Here is a 23,432-nt window from a genome sequence, read left to right on the forward strand (position 1 = left end):
AAGATGATTGTATTACTATCAAAAGCCTTACTGTAATCAATAAAAGCACAATATTAGTCGTTTGTTTTGCTCTATATAGAATTAATTAATTAAACTTTGCAACGCAAAGATAGCATCACTAGTGTACCAAACCCAGGCTTAAAACACCAAATTGTGCATCGGTGACAATATCTTCACGAGCACTCCACTTTAACAAGCGCTTATTTAACAAGGACGCAAATAATTTAGCTAAATGACTAATTAACGTTATACCTCTATTAATTGTTAACATTATTAATATCCCCCTTTTTATGCAGAGGAATTATGACAACTTGGGCCCATGACTCTGGAAAATAACCAATTTGTAACATGGTATTAAATAATTTTAACAAAACTGGTAAAAACATATTTTTATATTCAATGAAGTATTCGTTAAGAACCATATCGATGCCAGCAGCTTTGCCCTTAGGCAGAGCCTTAATTACTTCAGCTATTTCCTCAATACTAAAATCTACATCTAACTCTGGATATACACACTCACAAGGTTAAGTGTCATTTTATAACGAAATCTTATCGTTTGGTTGTTTATGCAAATTAAATGAAAAAATTCGGAGGCGTTTAAAATATAAATGAAATTGTAATACATGTACGTACTATTCTGTACTAGGCAAATGTACTAATATAATTTGTAACACAATGTTTTTTTTTTCAGAGTAGATTATCATGTCAAAGTAAAATTGCTGAGTGAATCTGCTATAATATATATATTGAAACCACTGAAGCTTATAATTTTCGTTACTAATATAATTTGTAACACAATGTTTTACAATGAAATATCAACCCATTTCAAATGATTCGACTGAACTAATTAAGTCTTCCCATCTTCTCCTCCCGGTAGGAGTATGTTATTTTTTCATTACATTGTACAGATCAATATGAAATATTTATTGTAAGTAGGAAACAAATTTGACATATTTCAGAGTCAGTCGAATTCAGGTATTCTCTGATAGCAGATAATAAAACCGTGATATTCCACAAAATTAGTACTAATCTGATAGATTTGTATCAATTCATCAAAACAGTAAAAAGTAAGCGTGTCACTATCCTTCATTAAATCATATACTACAATTATGTTTTTCTTGAACCAAGCCTTATAAGAACTGTTTTTTCTACCAATATTCATATTTCAAAGTAAATTATCATGTTCAGGCCTTATGAAAACAGTTTTGGAACCAATAGTCAAATTTCAAAGTAAATTATCATGTCAAAGTAAAATTTCTGAGTGAATTTGCGATCCGAATGTTGGACCTATCCTTGCTCCAAATTTTGCTGAACAACTTTCCATAATGTTTAATAAGAAGATATTTACAAATTGTAGTTAGAAAAGGACACTGATGACAATATCTGTCATTTAGGTAACTCGTGCCGTTACCGTTTGATAGTATATTTGTTGTAATGTAATACAAACTTGATAGACATAGAGAAAAAAATATTAACATGTTTTGACAAAAAACATCCTTCCTGCCATTTACATGTCGTTTAGTTAACTCAGGTTATTTAGTTTTATAGTTAATATATATACATTGATGTACTTGAAACTTGATAAAGCATATACCGGTAAACAGCTGATAGCTGACAGAGATTTTTTTTCTCTCTTTCCCTCTCTTTCCCTCTTTCTCCCTGATATGTTGCCAAAGTAGTATTAGTGAAGTTATGAAGCATGAAAGTCATCCTTTATGACAATATACGTTAGTTATATATGTTACACGGTCTGACAACCATTAATTTTTGTAGTTATAGATAGTATGGTGTTCTTAAACTTGCTAGATACATTTTTGTTAAACAGGAAATCCTTGATGTCATTCATATTAGTCATTAAAGGTCAAATACGTGTATGGTATTGCTTAAACATTATATGAGATTTTATATAATATAACCAGTAAGTTTTTTCTTGATATCTGAAGAATGCCTGTTTAGTTTTTAACAAAAAAATCAATCAATTTAATTTGACATTACAAGTCACCATAATGCTGAAACTTTTCTTTATATAAACTTGACAACATAAATACTTCCTCTTTGATTGAAGGTTCTGCACTGAAATGCATTATGTGTATTTAGAATAACTTGACCTGTACAAAATGTGAGAAAATAAATCAATGTGATAAATTATTACGACCAAATAAAAAAAACAATTATTTGTATTTGTTTTTCAGCCTTAGTTTAAGTCCTGTTTTCTTGGATCGTTTTCCAATTTGCAGTTATACTGATGATATAACCATTGACTTATCAATCTTTAACACTCGAATCAACTCCTATCATCCAGAAGTTTTACCGCAGCAGTACTTTCAGTACTTTGATTTAATATCTGAACAATTATTTCGGTTTTAACTTCCTTTACATAGGTAGTACACTCTCTGTCCGAGAATTGACATTTACTAGCTCATATATATCAGTTGCACGGAAATAACACATGACCGGGCGATAGGCAAATAACAATTATAATTCAATTAATTGCTTCAATTTCGGACGTTTAAAAATGAATAGTTTTACTAATATCTGAACATTGAATTCCGGTTTTAACTTCCTTTACATGGGTAGTACACTCTCTGTCCGAGAATTGACATTTCCAAGATCATATATATCAGTTGCACGGAAATAACACACTAGTTTTTGTCAAAATGTTAATATGTTAAGTATTTACCTGTTAACTACACTTTTAATGGTATTTGAGTGTAAGGAAATGCCCGGGCGGTAGATATATGTTCCCCGGGCGGTCTTATATTTGCAAATAACAAGATTGCGACTCGGTTGCGAGATCGTGAATTTTGCAAAGCCTTAACTCTTTCATTTTTCAATATTTTCGCACTATGTTTTGTCAAAATGTTTATATGTTAAGTATTTTGATGTTAACTACATTTTAAATTGTATTTGAGTGCAAGTAAATGCCCTGGTGGTAGATATATGATGCCCGGGTGGTCTTGTATTGCAAATAACAAGATTACGAATGGGTTGCGAGATCGTGAATTTGGTAAAGCCGTAACTCTTTCATTTTTCAATATTTTCACACTATTTTTTGGCAAAATGTGTATATGTTAAGTATTTAGCGGTTAACTACACTTTTTAATGGTATTTGAGTGCAAGTAAATGCCCGGGCGGTATATATATGATCCCGGGCGGGCTTGTATTGCAAATAACAAGATTACGAATGGGTTGCGAGATCGTGAAATTTTGCAAATCCGTTACTCTTTCATTTTTCAATATTTTCACACTAGTTTTTGTCAAAATGTTGATATGTTAAGTATTTACCTGTTAACTACACTTTTAATGGTATTTGAGTGCAAGTAAATGCCCGGGCGGTAGATATGTGTTCCCCGGGCGGTCTTATATTTGCAAATAACAAGATTACGAACGTGTTGCGAGATCGTGAATTTTGTAAAGCCGTAACTCTTTCATTTTTCAATATTTTCACACTATTTTTGGCAAAATGTTTACATGTTAAATATTTACCTGTTAACTACACTTTTAATGGTATTTGAGTGCAAGTAAATGCCAGGGCGGTAAATATATGTTCCCCGGGCGGTCTTATATTTGCAAATAACAAGATTACGAATGGGTTGCGAGATCGTAAATTTTGTAAAGCCGTAACTCTTTCATTTTTCAATATTTTCACACTATTTTTTGTCAAAATGTTTATATGTTAAGTATTTAGCGGTTAACTACACTTTTAATGGTATTTGAGTGCAAGTAAATGCTCGGGCGGTAAATATATGTTCCCCGGGCGGTCTTATATTTGCAAATAACAAGATTACAACTCGGTTGCGAGATCGTGAATTTTGTAAAGCCGTGACTCCTTCGTTTATGAATATTTTCATGCTATTTTTTAGATTAAGTATTTATTCGTTATGTATCTATTTGTAGACTATACTTTCATCGGCGTTTGAATGAAAATAATAGCACACCGGATTTATACCTACAAATAACAAGATTACGCGCGCGTTTCGGTAGCGAGATCGCTAAATTTAACGAAGCCGTACCGATTTCTTTTTTTTTCTATAATTTCACACCTTTTTTTGGACAAAATTATCTATATGCTATGTATCTATATGTAAACTATACTTTTAATGGTATTTTGGTGCCAAGTAAGCCCGATCGGTAAATATATGTTCCCCGGACGGTCTTGTATTTTACAAATAAGATTGCGACTCGATTGCGAGATCACGAATTTTGCTAAGCCACTACTCTTTTGTTTTTTAATGCTTCCATACTATATTTAGGCTTATTATTTATACATTATGTATCTATCTGTAGACTATACTTTCATCGGCGTTTGAATGAAAATAAATGGTCTTATATCTACAAATAACAACAATCCGGATTGCTTGCGAGATCGCTAAATTAGCGAAGCCATACCGCTTTTTTTTTTAAATATTTTCACACTACTTTTTGGCCAAATTATTCATGTGTTAGGTAATTATATGTAAACTATATTTTGATTGGTGTTGGTATGCAAATTAAAGCCGGGCGGTCTTATATTTGCAAATAACAAGATTACGGCTCTTCACTGAGGTTAAGTTGCGAGATCGCGAATTTCGCGAACCCGTACTTCTTTCGTTTTTCAATGTTTTCATGCTATTTTTGGTCTAAATTATTAATACGTTAGTTATCTATCTGTATACTATACTTTTAATGGTGTTTGAATTAAAATGAAAGCCCGGGCGGTCAATATGGATTCCCCGGGCGGTACCGGGCTTTGCCGGGCGGTGCCGGGCTGTGCCGGGCGGTACCGGGCAGTACCGGGCTGTAATTAGTACGTTCCCGTTGAATGGGTTGTTTTTATCTTGTACATACGTTCCTTCCACATATTCATAATTCTAAATACAACTGTCGAAGACAGATATATCTGGATCAAATTATCGATGAAAAGTTACATAATACATATGTATAAGACCACGATCAAGTGTATTGTGGGTTAAGATAGGCCTAGGACGTCTCCTTGCAGGCGGTATATGGAATTTTCAAATTATTATTTGCCTAGATGAAATAAATGATTTGTTTTAATGTCCATGAGACAGGAGTCATCTCGTCTTTCCGTGTCAACACCAAAATAAAACTAACAGGCCTATTCAAGGACACGTCCTTGGCCTAGCTACTGTAAGATACTGACCATGTACATATCCGATGTAAATCCTCAGATATATAATTATTTATTCTGTAGTAATAGAGCTACATGTACATGTAGCCCTGGCCAGATATTGTGAATAGTTTGAATAGGCATGTTTGTATGATATATTAAAAAAAATTGAAAAAAATTGTCGCCGGTGGAGAATCGAAAGATCAGAAGATCTGCACGTTAACACTAAACCAGATATCTGCTTTTTTATATACATGTACAGTGATTTTTTTTATAAGAAGCAGATAACATTGTTGTATGATAGAGTATTTCCTTATAGGAAAAATAAAAAATTGTAAATGTAATGTGCATGTAGCTGTTGTTTCAGCATGAAGAAAAGTGAAAAAAGGATAATAACACATTGATAACAAATCACAAAGTTTTTTGTTGTTCTTTAACCTGGTATACGATAATCTTTGATATTTATTGATTTTTTCTGATATGCTCGAACGTCGTTGAAGACAACCCCCTGAGAGGAATGAGCTAGATTTCGCCGAGACGAAGCACAGGTCGTGTTACGTTGATACGGAGAAAACGACAGTTTTCATTTTATACCATGGAATATCAAAGTTATATTATGCATTGAGAAATTGTACAATACAATCTTTTTTAGATTATATCTTTCTACTGCGTATGCATCGTAAAATTCTACTAAGTTGCATGAAAAAAAATCACGATAACTGCAGGTCGATGTCGAGAACAGATCCGATTTGATGCATTCAACTCAAATATAAAGAAATGAATGCTATAGCCGAAACCTTTTGAACTCGGAGATAGGCCTAGTCAAAGATCGCTTTTTTTTAATGAATTAGAAGAAATAAACACGAAAAAATCACGATAGCTGCTCGCAACCCAGTGGTACCGCGGTTCATCGGTTTTCGACGGCGAAAGACCAAAATAGATTTTTTACACACAATGTCAAACATATTCAATTCAACTCATTAATTATATGTGTCAGAAGCATGTTAATGATGTTTTTTGTGCAATATATCATGAAAATTCATCTACTAAACGAAGCCTTGTATCCACAAACGCTGTAAGATTTACATTGTAGCCAACGTATGCCTACTGTTTCTTTTTGTCAAAGTGACGTTTAAATAATGAAATGTTCCAAGATAAAGTAACACTATTATTTTAAACTATGTTAAGCTGTATATGAGTGCAAATTGTCACCATAATACCGCAAATGAGTACTTATTCAATCCTTCAAAACGTCAGCTTGCAAGGTCGAATCATTCGGGCTCATATATAGAGGACTAAAAAGTGACGTCATTGGAATGTTCGGGATCAAATCGTCAAATTTAGAAATGGTAATCAGAATAAAGAAATTAATCATTTATTTACTCACATCGCAATATTTTCATATCGCAACTACGTTACAGGAAATTACTTATTACCTGGTATCGAGTTCTATGCCTGATTAATCTCGATATTTAGTGTTGAAAATATCTGGTTTATTGATATTATTCCGCTACTTTTGTTGAGTTTGAATTCGCAAATTCGAAGGGCGTCAGAACGCTTGTTTTCAACCGGAATCAACACCGTAGTGATAAAGACCTTCCAAGTGGATTTTTTCATCGACATAAAAAGTTGATTTTCTCAAAAAGTAAGAAAAATAAAATACATTAATTTTGCTGGAACACTAAAAAAATCATTCTGATTTCGGAACAGTTGGAATCATGAAGATAAATACCTCTAACAGTATTATTATTATTATTATTATATATTATGTAAGTAATAAGTAATTATAGAAGACACAAGATAGTCCTGAACCACAATAAATCTTTTCTTAAAGGACCAAATTACCTGTTTTGTTCTTTTGCCTCCAGTTTTTACTAAGAGATAGTCAAGGGTGGATAGTAACCCCTGGAGTATCAAGGATGTGATCAATGTGAACAAATTGGATTAGGCCTACTGTCGTATTGTTTTATTCTTATTTTCCCTTCTCCATACAGCAAATTATCAACAACAACAACAAAATCCGAAGCACGAGTAATAAATAAACCGTACCTAATAATCTCATAATGTAGTGCAGGCCTGCATATTTATTATCTAGAAAGGCCTAAATATGATCTACATGTTCGCAACATACGTGAAATCGTTGCAGACCGCCATCAAGTTTGTCTTCAAGTTTATAGTGATGACTTGAACATATGTATATATAGCTAGATATATCCACACGTATAGTTATATATATCTAAAACGTTACTGAATTTTACATGTACTTGTATCCACCTATCCGTCACGTACATGTTAGTGTATCTAAAACGTCACTGATAAGTTTACGTGTACAAAATATACTTATATCCACCCGTACAGTTGGAATGATATAAAATGTCACTGTATTTTACATGCATGCTAGCTATCTTAACCTGAGAATATTGAACGTTTATGTAACTATTTTAGCGATATTCATCATGGCGCATGAACTTCCATTTTTTTTGGGGGGGGGCGCAAAGGTCCTCAATACTTTGTAACAAACCCCCTCTGCCGCGCTCCCCGCATCCACAGGAGGAGATTGATTCAACACACAACAACATACACTTCATATTCTTTTTCCATATATCATTACATATTATCCTGTACACATCTATAGACAGTACGTCGCTAACAGGAAATCAATGAATACGCATATTGGCCAAATTGGCGTGAGACCGCCGAAGGCGCGAGATTTTGGTGTCTGGGCTCCGGGGGTCTCTCCCAGAAAAAATTACGATGTAGAATGGCTGAGGTTGAGGTTTACGATGTATTTTGATGATTTTAAAGCGTTCTTAAAAAGGTAATTTTTCGATTTAAAGTTACTTGCATTTAGAAATGATTATGTAAATGTCGTCATATCGCATATCATTATGCAACCCTGCTCGATCTAAACATACCGGCTTCACACCATCGGCACATTGTAGTGTAACTCAAAATAATAATGAATTAATGCAATCTTTTAGGAGACATTTTTATAATAGTAGAATCCTTTGATGGGCATTTTCAGTCTAGTTCTGCTTGAAAGTTTTAGGAAATGCGCTGCGGAGCTGAAAATTTTCTAAATGAAGTACGAAAAATGTGCAGGGGGACCTTTTTTTTACTTTTAAATGTGCTATTTTAGAACATTTCAGTCGGCGAAAATGGGGTTGGGTGGGGCAAAAATGCATGTTCCCCCCTCCCCCCCCCCCCCCCCCCCCCCCCCCCCCCACACACACAACCAACGCATGTTTGTCCCCCATCCCCCCAAGACATGAAATAATGATAATATTTAATTATAGATTTTATGTAAACATACATTTTTTGTGACGGCTAATTGTGTTTTATCTTTAAACGAAAAACTATGGTGTATTCAGCTTTCTAAAAGGTGATAATTGTGTTAAATTAACATAAACTGGCGGCAATTTAAATGCATAGAAAGCCGATCATGACCATATGTGATAATTATCTATATATATGTGAGTGTGAGTAAACAGAGAGAACACTGGGGTTTAAATGTTGAGCATGGACAAAAACAGTTTTCAAATTTAACGGAACACAATTTTCCATAATTTCCTAAACATAAGACTTCATATACACAAAATAGACATTATAGACATAAGACACTATAAGACTCCTTCAAAAGTGGTTATGAAGGATGGGAATATTCTAACCGAAGGTCACAAAATATAGTAAAATCCGAGGCTTTCAGAAGGTTATACAACATTTTGTGATCCCAAAGGTATCCAGATGTGAATTAAAAGTACATGTATTTTTCTCTAATATTTCGATATTTTACTACAGTTAAATATCCCGCCATTTTGGAAAGTCGTCAAGGTTTAAGTCATGTGAGGATTTCCCCCGAATGTAGAATGTAGTAAAACCCAAGACTTGCCGAGTATTTTTCTCTCATCCCTCGACGTTTTAGCAGAAATTTACAATGATGATAACTCAACATTTTGCGAAAAAGGTATTGTGCATGTCTGCCCGTTTCGAACTAAAGGAGGAAGAAGAGAAGAACGATAACGCGGTGTTTGTCCATTGTAAATATAAGATACTGTAGTTAGTTTTTTTGGCTAGATTTATTGTTCCTCAAAATCTACCTAAACTTATTTTGTTTAAGCATTGATGTTACTATTTTTTAAAGGCCCACTACCTTTCCGGCGCAAAATATAAAATTTCTTTAAAACATTAATTACCTCAGAAAATATATGCCGATGGCCTAAGATGAGGTTACAACACCAAACATATGCAAGATTTCCTGCGTAATGTGTGATCACAATGCAGAGTCATTTCGCTGTTTTACCGTCTGCCGCAGTGATAGTCAACTACCGCGCGGTATTTAGGACGACGGGGGAAAACATAAGACGACCCGCGTTATGAAAATTAACATTTCATTTATTTTGATTAAATTGTTTAGGAGGTGATAATAAGTGTAGTATTAACGTTAAGTTAATAACTTTTGCAACTCTACAAAATTATTAATCTCGTTTTACATTCCCATTTTAAAAATCAAAAACCGTTTCGGAAAGGTAGTGGGCCTTTAACTTCATCGGGGTATGAAAGAAATTTTGTTTTCAAACTGTGTGAATCCGCGTAGCGGATTCTCACAAAAGTTTGCAAACAAAATTTATTTCATAACCCGATGAAGTTAAAAAATAGTGACATCAATACTTATAATTAATTTTATACTCTATTTGATAAAATGACGTATGTTTAAATGTAACATTATAGTGGTTTTTCAAGGGATTATTTTTTCCGAATCAATACGCAACGTCAATGTCTCTATTGTGACGTCACGATAACGTCGGGGTTTCGCGCCATTCTTGCGATTTTTTTTTTCATAGTGGTATGCAAAAAAAAAAATATTGGCCAATCAGAAAGCCAGATTTGGTATGAAAACAAAGAAAAATTGATTATAGTGGTATGCAAAAAAAATACTGGCCAATCAGAAAGCCAGATTTGGTATGAAAATAAAGAAAAAATAATTATATATAATTTAAGAGACACTTTCTTACGTCATAAATCTGTGATACACAAAGACCCAAGACACAACGAGGAACTATGAAAACGTCGCGATCGTGATGATGATGTTGTTTTTGTTTTTCAAGGCATATCCTGTAATTGCCCGTCATCTGCGATAATGGCCCTATGGTTCGGTGATGAATGGTCGATAATGACATATTGTTATCGAATGGCTAGCCCTCGTTATTGTATAACCACACATTACGTGAACACATCATATCGATGCCCACTTGTTTAACAAAACAGTAAGAAAACAAATCGATGGGGTTTCTAAACACATGTATGTGTAGGTCATTCCAATGATGAATGTCCTGTATTCCGACCTGAGATGTTCATATTCTACAGTACAATTAAGATACATCAAAACGATACCATATATTTGGAAAGATAAGTCATTTTGTAAATTAACATCCTCTGATTAGGAATATAAATGACAACAGTTGGACTGTAAAACCATTCAACATCGCTACAAAAATGTTCAAATAGAACTATTCCTTCGTATCCTTTCAAAAAACGTTTCCTTTCAATCATTAAAAAAAACTTGCAATAACGTAGACCTTAATTCAAAATGACAGCAATACTAGTATAATTCAAATATTTATGAGATATCGAGCATGTAAAAACAGCAATATTTTATGCTTCAGATTTTCTTTTTGTTCAAAATCTATGGATGGCTTTTAATAAAGTTTTTATATATGTAGGCCAATATATTCTGAATGTGTGTCTCCTAGATAAAACAAATTATTGTCAAATAAAAGCAGATAAAAGTAGCAACTCAGATTTTTATTCATTTCTTTCTAAAAGAATGTTTCGGCAATATACAGGCTACATTGGAAACAAAATGATATGCGTTTTTCACAAATATATACAGTTCATATATAGTTCATCTTGATGAGGGGTACAACACCAACAAATCTTTACCAGCGTGTGATTGAGTGGTAATTACTAACAAAATACCTCCATTCGCTATATATATATATTAGTACTGAGCGACACCGACCAGTAAATAACTCATACCAAGTACAATGCATGGCATATAAATTCATATTTCAACACACGTTAACTTTATCAGTGTTAATTGAACATCAGTTATACAATGAGGAATCAATATAAACTGTAATACCGGATTCAATGCAGATTAAAAAAAACCTCAGGCATATGTTTCTATTGTATTAACAACAAAAATAGCTTACTTTATGGTAAGCAACCTACATAATGTTCTTCCTTGACGTAAAATGAAATAAACTGAACGTTATACATACTTTCATTAGTTTATATTAAGGCTGACGTGATAAAATGAAATAAAAAGAAAAGATTTCTATTGGAATACATTTATCATTTGGAAATGATCCATGGCGATGAATAATATTTACAAGCAAGAATTCCAGAAAACTTAACATAATTCATCTCTCATATTGTACACACACATGCTTATACCGCATATAACCATACACTATATCATCAGTTCTTACAATGCAATCACCATAACATGTAATCATGACAACAAAAAGAACATTATGAATCAAACTCATTACACACTTTAAAATTGTTTGTATAATATAAAGATAGATTATATGAATGGAAATTAAAAAAAAAAAAAAAAAAAAAAAAACATTGTCATTAGATTTTGAAAATAATATAAAATTGAATAATTTTACATTTGCACGACACTATGTTTAAGTAACATCGATAGCCTACAGACATTGAATTGCTAGAACTTAACCATTGGCGATTCACTCACATTTTGTGAAAAAGTATATGCTTTGAGAGTAAATGTAAATTTTAATGACGTCTTTGAAACATTCGAATTACTTAGTTAACATATCACAGACACAAATTACTACATACATATTCCCGCAATTCTACACATATGTACCACTATAATAAAAAATAATATAAAACTATTCATCACAGTTCCATAATTGATACCAAATCATTATGATACCAATCAATTAATAACTAAACAAATACTTTATAGGAAAAAAACCCTAAAAGAGCGTGCGTGTACTACCTATCCATGAAAAATATAAATGACATTTTCCGTGTAATATTTGAACGCACTCCTTATATTTAGCACTCGAAAGCATTTCCTTGTATAAAATATTTTTAACACCATTTAACTAATTTCTGTCATCCTTCATTCCTAATACGTACGCTATGGTGATAGTCTAGGTTCCTGAATAGTTATCTTTCCGATCTATCAGAGTTACTTCCCTTCGTTTCACTCCGCCAGTAAGTGAAATGAAGGGAAGTAACTCCGCCAGTAAGTGAAATGAAGGGTAGTAACTCTGCTAGATCAGAATTTGAATGTATAAAAATGCTCTGGTTGTTTCGTTTGCACTACTACCTTGCATAGCAAGGCACGGTGAAAGTGTCTGGTTGAACAATTCCAATCACAGCGGATACCGTGGACGCCACACCAGCAATCAGTCCAAGCGCTACTATTTCGTAATTCATCACTTTTTCCCAGAAAGGTATGATTCTGAAAAATATTGAAAAAAAGTTGTTATATAGATAAAAGGAGCGACAGTTATTGTTTTGATAAAAAGATAGAAACGATAATTAATTATAATTACATACAATGTTGCCGGACTTGATAAAAAATTGTCCATTATTGTCATCATTTCATTAAACAGTATCGTGGTGTAATTAGATTTAATTCAATTGTAACGAGCATTGTCATTGGCTTAATTTATCAACCCCCGAAGGATAAATACAATATCCGGATCGACTTCGGAAACTCAAATTACCAAGTTTTAGCTATAGAAGAGTAGGAGGACATTTGATCGAGCTGTTTAAAATAAGAAATAATAAATGTGATAACTGTGCAACAAAGTTTATTACTATGTGAAAAAAATCCCAGAGGATCTCTATTTAGATCCTGTAGCGGTAAAGAAACTTAACTTTTAAAATGACGTCACCGTTTATAAGGTCAATGCTAATTGGCTAATATGACGGCGTAATGATTTCATGAAAAAAGGGTCCCAGAATGAATTTATATACAGTAGATTGAATTATGAGGATTGATTCCATAACATAAAAGATATATTCAAGTTAACCCTCATATTATACATGTAAACATCATTTCAATGGCATGTTTTATTTGATTTAAGAATATTCGGGTATATCTATCTCAATCTAAAATCCTTATTATCAATTTCGACTTTTGGAGATGCTTTTTTTTAAATAAACTTATTTCAGACAGGCGCATTATTAACTTTGAAAAAAGATTAACCATTTCTATTGAGTGCCTTTTGGCATGCTATACCGTAAGATCTCTAATCCATTGAAAATAAATGAGTGTTATTGGACTTCAATCAACCAAAAGGAACTTCGACACGGTCGACGTACATAATTATATGTAATTCGCTAACTGGTGAGGTTAAACGTCAGGAAGTTACCAACTTACATTGTACCATCGGGTTCTGTTCCAGGAAGCCTGACAGGTCGTACATTTGTGCTTCCATCATCTGGAACCACCAGCTCTTCATCATGTGGAGTCCTACACAGCTTTAGATAGAACACTGAGGGACAAACGTAGGCCAGTAAGGTTGTCGTGGAACCACCGACCAACGATAAAATGGCACCAAAGTGTGGAATTGTCTCGGCGATAAACAGTACCAGAGCCACAAGACCCGTTCTCACCATCACTCGCTTAACGGAAAACTCTGCAAGGATACACAATCGTTAAGTTTAAATGGTTGTTTGATAGGCTGGATCAACGTCTTACTAACAACTAAGGTCATGAAGGTGGCCTCTCTTGAGTGTAATGTGTTATGTGTATGAATCTCTGTATGTATTGGGAGGTTGCAGTATATTCGTGATGTGTCTCGTTGCATATTTTCATTATTTCAATAGTTTGAGTAAGTAAAACAATGATTTACATATGCATTAATCAGCTACTATTTTTGGCATAATTAGTTTTTAATTGATCTAAATAAATAAAGAAACAAATGAACATCACTCACTTCTTGAATCCACTTTGAACACGCTATGTTCGACTTGCTGGCAGAATGGGTTCAAGACGATAACAAAACCAAACATGAGATGAAGAGTGATGAGGATCTGAATAGCGACGGTCATGCCTTTCTTACAGTGTGTGTGATTGGTAGAGTGACACACTGTGTTGAGGATGTTGTCGTCCAAAGTTTTACCATAAACAAAATATCCTGCTGAAGAAACTGGGAAGTACATCAGTAGCACGACTGTGGAATAAAAAAGTGAGATCAGGTGTTAGTACATGGGAAAAGCTACAAGGTAAGTGTTATACAGTCCAGTAAAATTTTGCAAAATCTGCGTTTCATGGGATATCTGGTAGTAAGACAGTTTGATTTAAGAAAATAGGTACCAGAGATATCTGCTATAAATACAGAGAATACATGGTAAGTGTCTTAAATTATTTTGGCGAAGTTTAAGAAAGACAAAAAAACGGCGAGCCACTTTTGTCATTCTATCTGGAGCCAAACATACATTTTATATTTCAACGCGCTTACCTTTTTTATCCTGCAACATTAATTATAAACATGTTTAAATTCTAAAACAATATGTCGATAATATTGTAAATATGACCGTCTAACAATGTTCCGCCTGAGAAGTAGGTCAACCGAATTGGCACACGTGCTCATGTTCTTTAATACAGCTTATTCCGTCAGTGCCGATTACAGTAATAATACATATGCTGTTGGTTACAGAATAAAAAGGTATCTTAAGCAAAAGGCTCACCATTTCAATGGTCATAAAATAATTTTCTTTGCAACATGGTGTGTATTAAACCAAAACGTACTTAGATATCCAAAAAGAACAGCCCATTTGAAATCTTTTTGCTTTTTCATATCGTTTTGGAAAGTTGGAAAAGCTGGATGTCCTCCAAATGCAAACACTATCGTCCCAAAGGCTGTGAAGAAATCCAAGAATTTTATTTTCTCGTGAACCAAAGGAACATCAGCGAGATCTTTAGCTTCCAAGCTGATATTTGCTATGAGGACCACACAAGCTATGGCGGTCGCTATGGTAGCTCCAACTGCAACTTGCCTGCAATGGAACCAATAAATTGATAAAACCTCAATACTGCAATGCGTTGAAATTTCGGAAAAGGAATAAGATTTTTCCCCTTAATAATAGAAAATTAATCAAGTGAATCGAAGTACAAATACTGTACATCTTAAAACATATATAAAACATTTATAATATCTTTGATTTATGAATTAGTAACCCATAAATAAACATTCTTCCAAGTCATGCATGTGTACTATAAGTGCCGACGATTCCTGTTCGGCATCGCAAACGGAGCTGTGTATAAACATCGTGCTTATATCGCGGAAAACGAGGAAAATATCAATGACTGATTCTCACCGGAAGCGTGTATTGACCGACGCAGGCAGAAAAATATTTTTAATTATCGAGAAGTACATACAGCTTGATAGCCTAATAGGCAACTAAATGACAGATTTTCTGCTAAAAACTGCTTTTACACCATTTGTTTCTTCAGATTGACAATAGCAACAATATATTTCTCCTGTCAAAATATTGTAACATTACCTCTTACCCTGTTAACCCTATTTCCTCTTATTAACCCCTGATTTGATTGCTATGGTAAAGTGACATTCGTACATTGTATATGTTTACTTATGGATATTAATGACGATTATTCTGTGAAAACGCTTCGAGATACGATTTACAAAATTAATAGTTTGTGAGGAAATTCTACGGTATTTTGTATAATTTTGTACTTTATAATTTATCTACAAATCATGACGTAAAATAATTTAACGTTAATTTTCGCATTTCGCAAAAATGCCTAATTATAAGAAGTCAGATGAACATACATTTGCTATTTTGGTATCAATATTCTAAAATGAATGACAATCAACATAAACGATGATTTAACACATTAAGTTTGAATACTTACCAGAAGTCAGCAGGTGTTCCCAGCCACGTGACCGGAGTTAAGATGGCGGCCAATATGATACACCACACACAGAAACTAAGATCCCATCCGACATCTTTGAAGAGGGATTCGATATTTTCCGACGCCAATAGGAGAAAGACAGTCCCTACTCCAAATAAGGTAACGTTTATCGATATGTTAACGATTTGTCTGAAATTGTACAATGGGGTAAAACACTTTACATAGATTTGACAGTACAATGTATTAGATTTGTATGGTTGAAAAATAAACACCATTTTCTTTTAGCCAATCCCTGCTATCCTTCCTTTTTCCTACCCCAGCACCTTAGCACTGATGACTAAGATTAAATGTTATCAGTACTGTTCAATTTGCTTATACATGTATTATATATTGTATATGGGGATGGATTAGTACATTGTACTTGTGACTGAATCCAACCACTCATGGCATGTATGTTGTACTGTATCCTTATTGAATAAAACATTGTTTGAATTAATGTATCAGATTAGTTCAATTTGCAGTTAGGTCTTGAAGCTAAATTGAAGACGAATTTATCAAATTTATCAAAGCTATTTCGTAAGCAATGAAGTCGACGAAAGAGTAATGTTTTGAAATTTCGTATTTTTTCCGAACCGAATTACTACTTTCGGCTTTATAAAAACACTTATGTTTGATTAATAGTTCTTTCCAAGCACATAATCTTCCATAACGAGTCGTACTAAGTAAGAAGATATATCTTCCCTAGGAACGTCATTTTCAGATTTTTTTTATTTAACTAGAATAAACAATAAACGACAGTATTTAACTGGAGTATCTGCCCCACTTTCCACTTACGTTTTACCCCAGGACATCTTTATCAAACTACTCACTGCCCACAGACCTTTATTTAATCAGTGTGATATGAATACCTGTTCCACTTTCTGTCACCTTTCTAGCTAAGTTATCGATTAAATCACATCTATTAATTGTAAACGCACACTATATTATGTTAATGTGTACACATATTAATACAAAATAAATGTAATTTCATAGTGCATCATTTGAAAAAGCCAATAGTATTGCAGTAATATTTAGTTTGAACGTGATAAGTTGATTTTACCCATTTCCGTTCTGAACCACCATATACTGATGAAAATATATCATGAAACATACGGAATCTATGTTGCCCGTATTGCACCGCTTACTTTGACTATCAAATATCTTCACCTGAGTTCACATAAACGCTATGATATGATAACTTACGAAGATAAAGAATCTTTGTGCTTGATAATAATTTGTTCGTAGTGTATATTATTAATCTTAACACCTTTAACAATTAGACTTCTATATTTGTATCGTTACTGTAAATAAAACCCAAAAGTACATTATTTTGTATTCAAAATCTATTTGACTTATTATTCGCCACATATCGATTTTGTTGACTACAAATGCATACTACCTAATCTAACAATCAAATAATACATATAACACTATATAGGATATTTCTAGAACCACATAGAATGCTAGTATTTCGATGAAGATAAATATACAATGCAATACAATATACATGTTTTAGATTAGTGAATACAAAGGGAAACTCTCAATCAATAGAATTACGTAATAGATCAAATTTGGATTCATTGAATAAAGAATTACTGTCATATAAGTCATAAAAAGGGTTAGCTCAATAATATTTCCTTTCCCACGTAAGAATTATTTCGGCCCCATGTAAACATTATTTCATGGGAACAAATAATAGTTCGTACGAACGAAATAATATCAGTTCGTTCACACTCAACAATTATTTCGTTCGGGCGAAATATCTTAATTTTTCATGTCCATTCCATAGTGTAGTTTTAAAGCATTCGGTTATGTTCTTGACTATTTTCAAACGCTTAAACGCGTAATGAGTCACTGTTTGCAAGAAATTCCACCTCGTATCACGTATTTTATTTTTCACATAGAAACACATCACCATGGGTAAACTATATTTATTGATGTGTATATGGTTATATGGGTGTAGCTAGTTTTCACACCGTACGGTCTAAGGGAGATAATCATAACCCTTACTGTATATGGGTTATTCCCCTTTGCTGAATCTTTACGTTTTGAGAGAATAAAGATAGACTTAGAACAAGAAAGACGTGTTATCGTTTATCTGGCGAAGATGTAGCGAGTTTCCCCAATACAGTATTTACCAACCTCTCAGTCACACAACATGGTGGAGAATCCTTATTCGGTGACTACAAGCAGCAGTATATATATGACTTTTTAATAGCGTTTCACCCGTGTGGCCGGCGAGTCTCGGTACTCGTCGGGTCTTGGCTTGCCGGCCAGACAGACATTGTTCCCGTGCCATGTGCTTTTTGGCGGCAAACTGTGTTGTTTATTGTGGACTTATATCATTGGACATTACATTCCTTGAATGATTACGTATTCATGGTGGCATTTAGAATGAATATAATTGCTGCATTTTTACTGTTATGCCTTTATTGACTTTGATTCTACTCTGATGTGTGGATTTTTCCTCGTCGATGACCTTACCGATGATCAACTTGTGATGACTTAGCTTTCCAAGGAAAGGAATTCCATCTTCGTATTTGTTCATTAATCTGTTATTGTCCGATCTTTGAACTGTCCAGCAAGCGAGCCCGGCCCGGATACTATCAGCCCATACAAGGATTTATAAGTGAGTTGATTCATAGATATATCTGAACTTTATTGTATTGAAAGTTATTCATAAATTTGCACTTTTTTATCTAGCTCATGATTTTTTTCCGTACGCGTATAATTGCCCTTCTGCCATTAATTGGTTATATTGCACAGCATAAATGTTTTCTAAATGCAAGTGTCTGTTTTCTCAGATAAATATATCAGAAATATACTATGTTAATTAAGAGCGAAATCTCTGCTGATATTACTGTGAATAACATGTCATATTTGGTAAACATTTCCAGAGATAAGCATATAATTCATACATACCAACTTCTGGAGTTGATGAATGGATGGGGTAGTAGTATTCTATAATTGTTAACATTGATTGTAATGGGTTTTTTTTAAGGTTTTGTGACTTTGTTATATATTATGGAATTGTATGATTTTTAATCATAACCCTTACTGTATATGGGTTATTCCTCTTTGCTGAATCTTTACGTTTTGAGAGAATAAAGATAGACTTGGAACAAGAAAGATGTGTTATCGTTTATCTGGCGAAGATGTAGCGAGTTTCCCCAATACAGTATTTACCAACCTCTCAATTACACAACATTATATATTAACAAATATGGCTATTCAACTACCGTGCGTACCATTTGCAGATTCGTACCAGTTGTGTCGATACGAATCTGCTGTATCTCAAATGGAACGCGCCGTACCAGCAGATTTTCAGAAGCGTACCACTTGGATCCAAGATGGCGGACTCGAGTTTTTTCATTTGTGATCGAAATGTTTTCTTTGTTGAAAACAAGATAGGGGATATTTATATTTGATAAAATTACATTAATTATTTATTTCAATGTATGCCGAAACTATTTAAGTATTACTTTTATATCCAATATATTGTTAACATCGAAAATACTTGGCTTTTATATTCGAAACGTATCTTTCATATTCGTGCCGCCATTATGGAAAAATCCAAACGCGTTCCATGTGGCTGTGCCGTATCAAGTTAGTACAGCTGGTACAAATCCGCAAACGAAACTCACGGCTAGTCACCTACTTGGTACCCCTGTTTATAAGGTGAATTCTACAGCTTATCTCTTACAAAATCATGGGACCGATCATAGCCCTTATCGTACCTACTTCATTCTGCCCAAGCTTCCAAATAATACTATACTCAAGTTACCTGCCCCACTTCCCGTAGGCCTTCTCTCCGATAAGGGGATACGGATCCGGAACATGACCACGACAGTCCTGGAACCTGTGGGAGGCGATGATCCAAGCCTTACCGAGGATGTGTCCGGTATAGGCTGATAGGAAACTACAGGCGGTGATTAGTACCAGGCCTATCCATCCTGTTTATAACAATATATGTAATGTCATTCGAGTACATCAACCTCCAGTCTGGTTCATATATACACTCAAAGGATCAAATAACTTTGGTAAAAGTAATTTACATTTTTATTTCGAACGAATTACTTGCATACACCAACACAGGTGGATATAATTAAAGGTTCAAGCTGTCTAAACGTTTGAGAACATATTTTTCTCTCATTATTTCAATAACGATTTTATAGGTTTATAATAGTTTACTTTGACCAGAATTTGTCGCAATAAATTCAATTATTTTTATTTTTCGAGCAATACATTCTAATGTATTTAAATTATTTGAAACATAAAAATAACATGAGGCAGATGAAGCCTGGTACAACATTATAATTATATTATATATCATAATGTAAGGGACAAAAAATACATAAAGATATTTTTACCTGTATCTTCTACCGCTTTGGGAAGAGCCAGGACCCCTGATCCAGCGATCTCCCCGACAATGAAGAAGGCAGCTTTCGGTATGGACAGACCGCCATTGTGGCCAGAAGCTACAGCAACCTGTTGGTCAAAAGTTATATCCCAGTCACACACTGATACCTAATTTCAATAAACATAACTGCCAGTGGAATATTCATATCATACTCTCCTTGATCCTAAAACTATCAAACTCATGAGATAAGTATACCGATATGATAACATAGTTAGTGTTAGAAGCACGTAAACGTAAACATAAGCAACAATAATAATCATATAAAATAAACATACAAAATAAGTAAACAAAACATAATACACGTATAATGTTGTGAAGAGACTATGGAGATATATATATAATAATAAGTCGAGTGTCAACGCCGATGATAAGTCATTCAACAATCACCAAACACTAGCATACAAGTAATTTGATAAATCTGCCTGGATTTATATTGTCAGTCGTACAATTTTCCTGCAAACTCCATCCACCTGCATCTCTAACACCCATGTGTCGCTTGCTTGTCTCTTTATAAACATCTGTTACTGATATAATATTAATAAAAATTTCTTGTATATCAAATTGAATTTGTAATTCAAATTTCCATCATAAAATGTTAACCTCCTCATGTTATGCTAATATTTCTTTTCACCATGCTTATTAACTGTACAACATGTGTGCATTGGTAAAATGTGCTAGTTTTGCTTTTTATCTATATCGGCTAATTTTCAACCAATAAGCGTAAATATGTTGACACTGTCAATGAAGTCATGCTATTATGCTGATTTACATTGGTATAATTTTATGTAGATTGACCATATATATCGACACCAAGTTGCTGATAGGATTTTCGCAGCATAATTCGAGTACTAGGTTATCTCCCCAGTTGGAAACTTAGGAATTAGATATGTCGCAGACACTAACATTATCAACCAAAATATAATGATGATTTTATTATTTTAAAGACTGGTGGTTAGATTATATATTCAAGGTTCGTGTAAGGTACGTAAAGCGTACTATGCATTTTCAGCTGGAATAAGTTCATACAGCTATGGATATTATAGGGTTTCGCTTTAGACAGGTTAGCATGCATATGCAGTAGGCATGTGTACTGCATAAAGCAAAGACGTTTCACTTGGAAAATATTTCGCATAGAAAAGGATAGGGAGTCAAGTTTATAATGATATGTATGGCTTAGATTTGACCCCAGAAAGCTTTCAATGGATACAACAGGTCTATTTGTCCAATCCATAATGTCATGTATTGTGGTAATATTTAATTTTGAAAAGTTAACAATTAGAACAACAGGTCTATATGTCCAGTTTATTCAGGCGTAAATGTGAAAATATATCGATTTCACTTAAGCCAGGTTGATATACAAATTGTAAGACCACCCACGATTTAGTATGCAACGCGAAAAGCAGGTTTCTATTAATAGATGTTTTAGTTTTAAATTGCATACATATTATACCGATCTTACGCCCGTTTTATACAGGAATTTATATTACACATTTTCTAAGTAAATCAAAAAGCATTAATTAAAAAATCAAGAATTCATAGAAGTTTTGACAATTAAGAACAATATGACCTGTTTTCTATAAGATAATACATTTAAAGAGTAAAAGTTCTCGTTTAACAGTTTACAATCAAGGTTTTAAAAAAAATGAACAACATTCAAACCCAGATTCAGTAATCAGCGCTTTAAGATAGCACATAATTGAAGGGAGGTAACTAAATATGCTTTACAAATAGAAAGCTATGTTTTTATAAATAATCCAAAATTGATATCCTTATTTTTATAGTCAGGTTACACATAGGTAAATTAAAAGAGTATATAAATCTCAATCATTAATTTTGTGATGTGATAAACTATTGAAGTAATATGATACATACTAAGATAAGTTGTGGTAGATATACATTGTCGGTGACCCCACCGATAGAGCATGATCTTGTTTATGTTCAACTATGTACAGTTGATGTATATAAAACACACCACATTCTTGATATGTAATCTTTAAATTTCCTTAACACATGCATTATTTCAAAAACTCCCTTCTATGATCAATTCAGTGATTTGCTTAAGTATAAATAAGTTCCGAACCTCATCAGTCATGTTGCTTGTGTTTTCTGTCGCTCGTGGAAACTTACATGGACCTGGAATTAATAGGAATATATTCAAAATAGTCATTTAAATGTTATAGAAAGGGAGTCTTTGTAGAGTTGTTATGTATCTGTATATACAATAAAACAATTCAAAGACATTTCCGGAAAAATCAACTTTCTTTTTCCTTGCTTTTATTACTGATACATTATATCAGATTGTATCATTAAGGGTTACATTTAAACATCACACCAACATGGTATTATAATTCAAATGGTTACATTAATAAATCTGGAAAACGCTTTATAAACCAGAAGTCTGCCTTAAACTTTGTGTAGATGGTATATATAGAGATACCGATCCTCTTGTTACTGAGACTTTACACCAGGTGTTATCAACATCTAAAGAGATCTAGGTAAAGTGTATACATTGTAGATTATACGTTTTTTAGGCAGATGGTCATTTAACAAAATCAACAGAAATGAGATGTACTACGAATGGACTACCGTTAAGTTACATCTCTGAGTTAACTTACCTCAGTCGTCAGCTTAAGGCAGTCACATGCACCTGCTGCGGTGACCTCTGACCCCGTGTGTGTAATGTGTATTACCGATATGAAATCTTGTGACCATCATCCTCCCACATATAAATGTTGACTTAACGTCATATCCGGACCACACTGCCCTATATATAGTTTTATTGTAAATTGTACATATGTGTAAACCTTACTTGGGTCATTACTTTATTGAGAATAACTCATGCATAAGTCACGAAATATTTTTGGGTGTTGTAAAACGAAACATTACACCCATTGTATTTGTGTTACTGCAGTATACATAATTCATACCTAGCTGGT

The 23,432-nt window shown here is 33.6% G+C and overlaps 1 protein-coding gene across 1 annotated transcript; it reads right to left on the reverse strand.

The window, feature by feature from the left end:
* Positions 1 to 11,082: 11,082 nt before the first annotated feature.
* LOC138330275 (uncharacterized) lies at positions 11,083 to 23,291 on the reverse strand. Its single transcript, XM_069277766.1, has 9 exons — positions 23,112 to 23,291; positions 22,577 to 22,629; positions 20,447 to 20,564; positions 19,861 to 20,029; positions 16,038 to 16,226; positions 14,913 to 15,160; positions 14,098 to 14,334; positions 13,539 to 13,797; positions 11,083 to 12,611 (listed from the first exon to the last, which is right to left on the reverse strand). Exons 2-9 carry the CDS (start codon positions 22,586 to 22,588, stop codon positions 12,473 to 12,475), a joined length of 1,371 nt encoding a protein of 456 aa, XP_069133867.1. The 5' UTR covers positions 22,589 to 22,629; positions 23,112 to 23,291; the 3' UTR covers positions 11,083 to 12,472.
* Positions 23,292 to 23,432: the final 141 nt, after the last annotated feature.

The sequence above is a fragment of the Argopecten irradians genome, chromosome 1 (genome assembly GCF_041381155.1).
Source record: "Argopecten irradians isolate NY chromosome 1, Ai_NY, whole genome shotgun sequence".
In the NCBI taxonomy this organism is placed as follows: domain Eukaryota; kingdom Metazoa; phylum Mollusca; class Bivalvia; order Pectinida; family Pectinidae; genus Argopecten; species Argopecten irradians.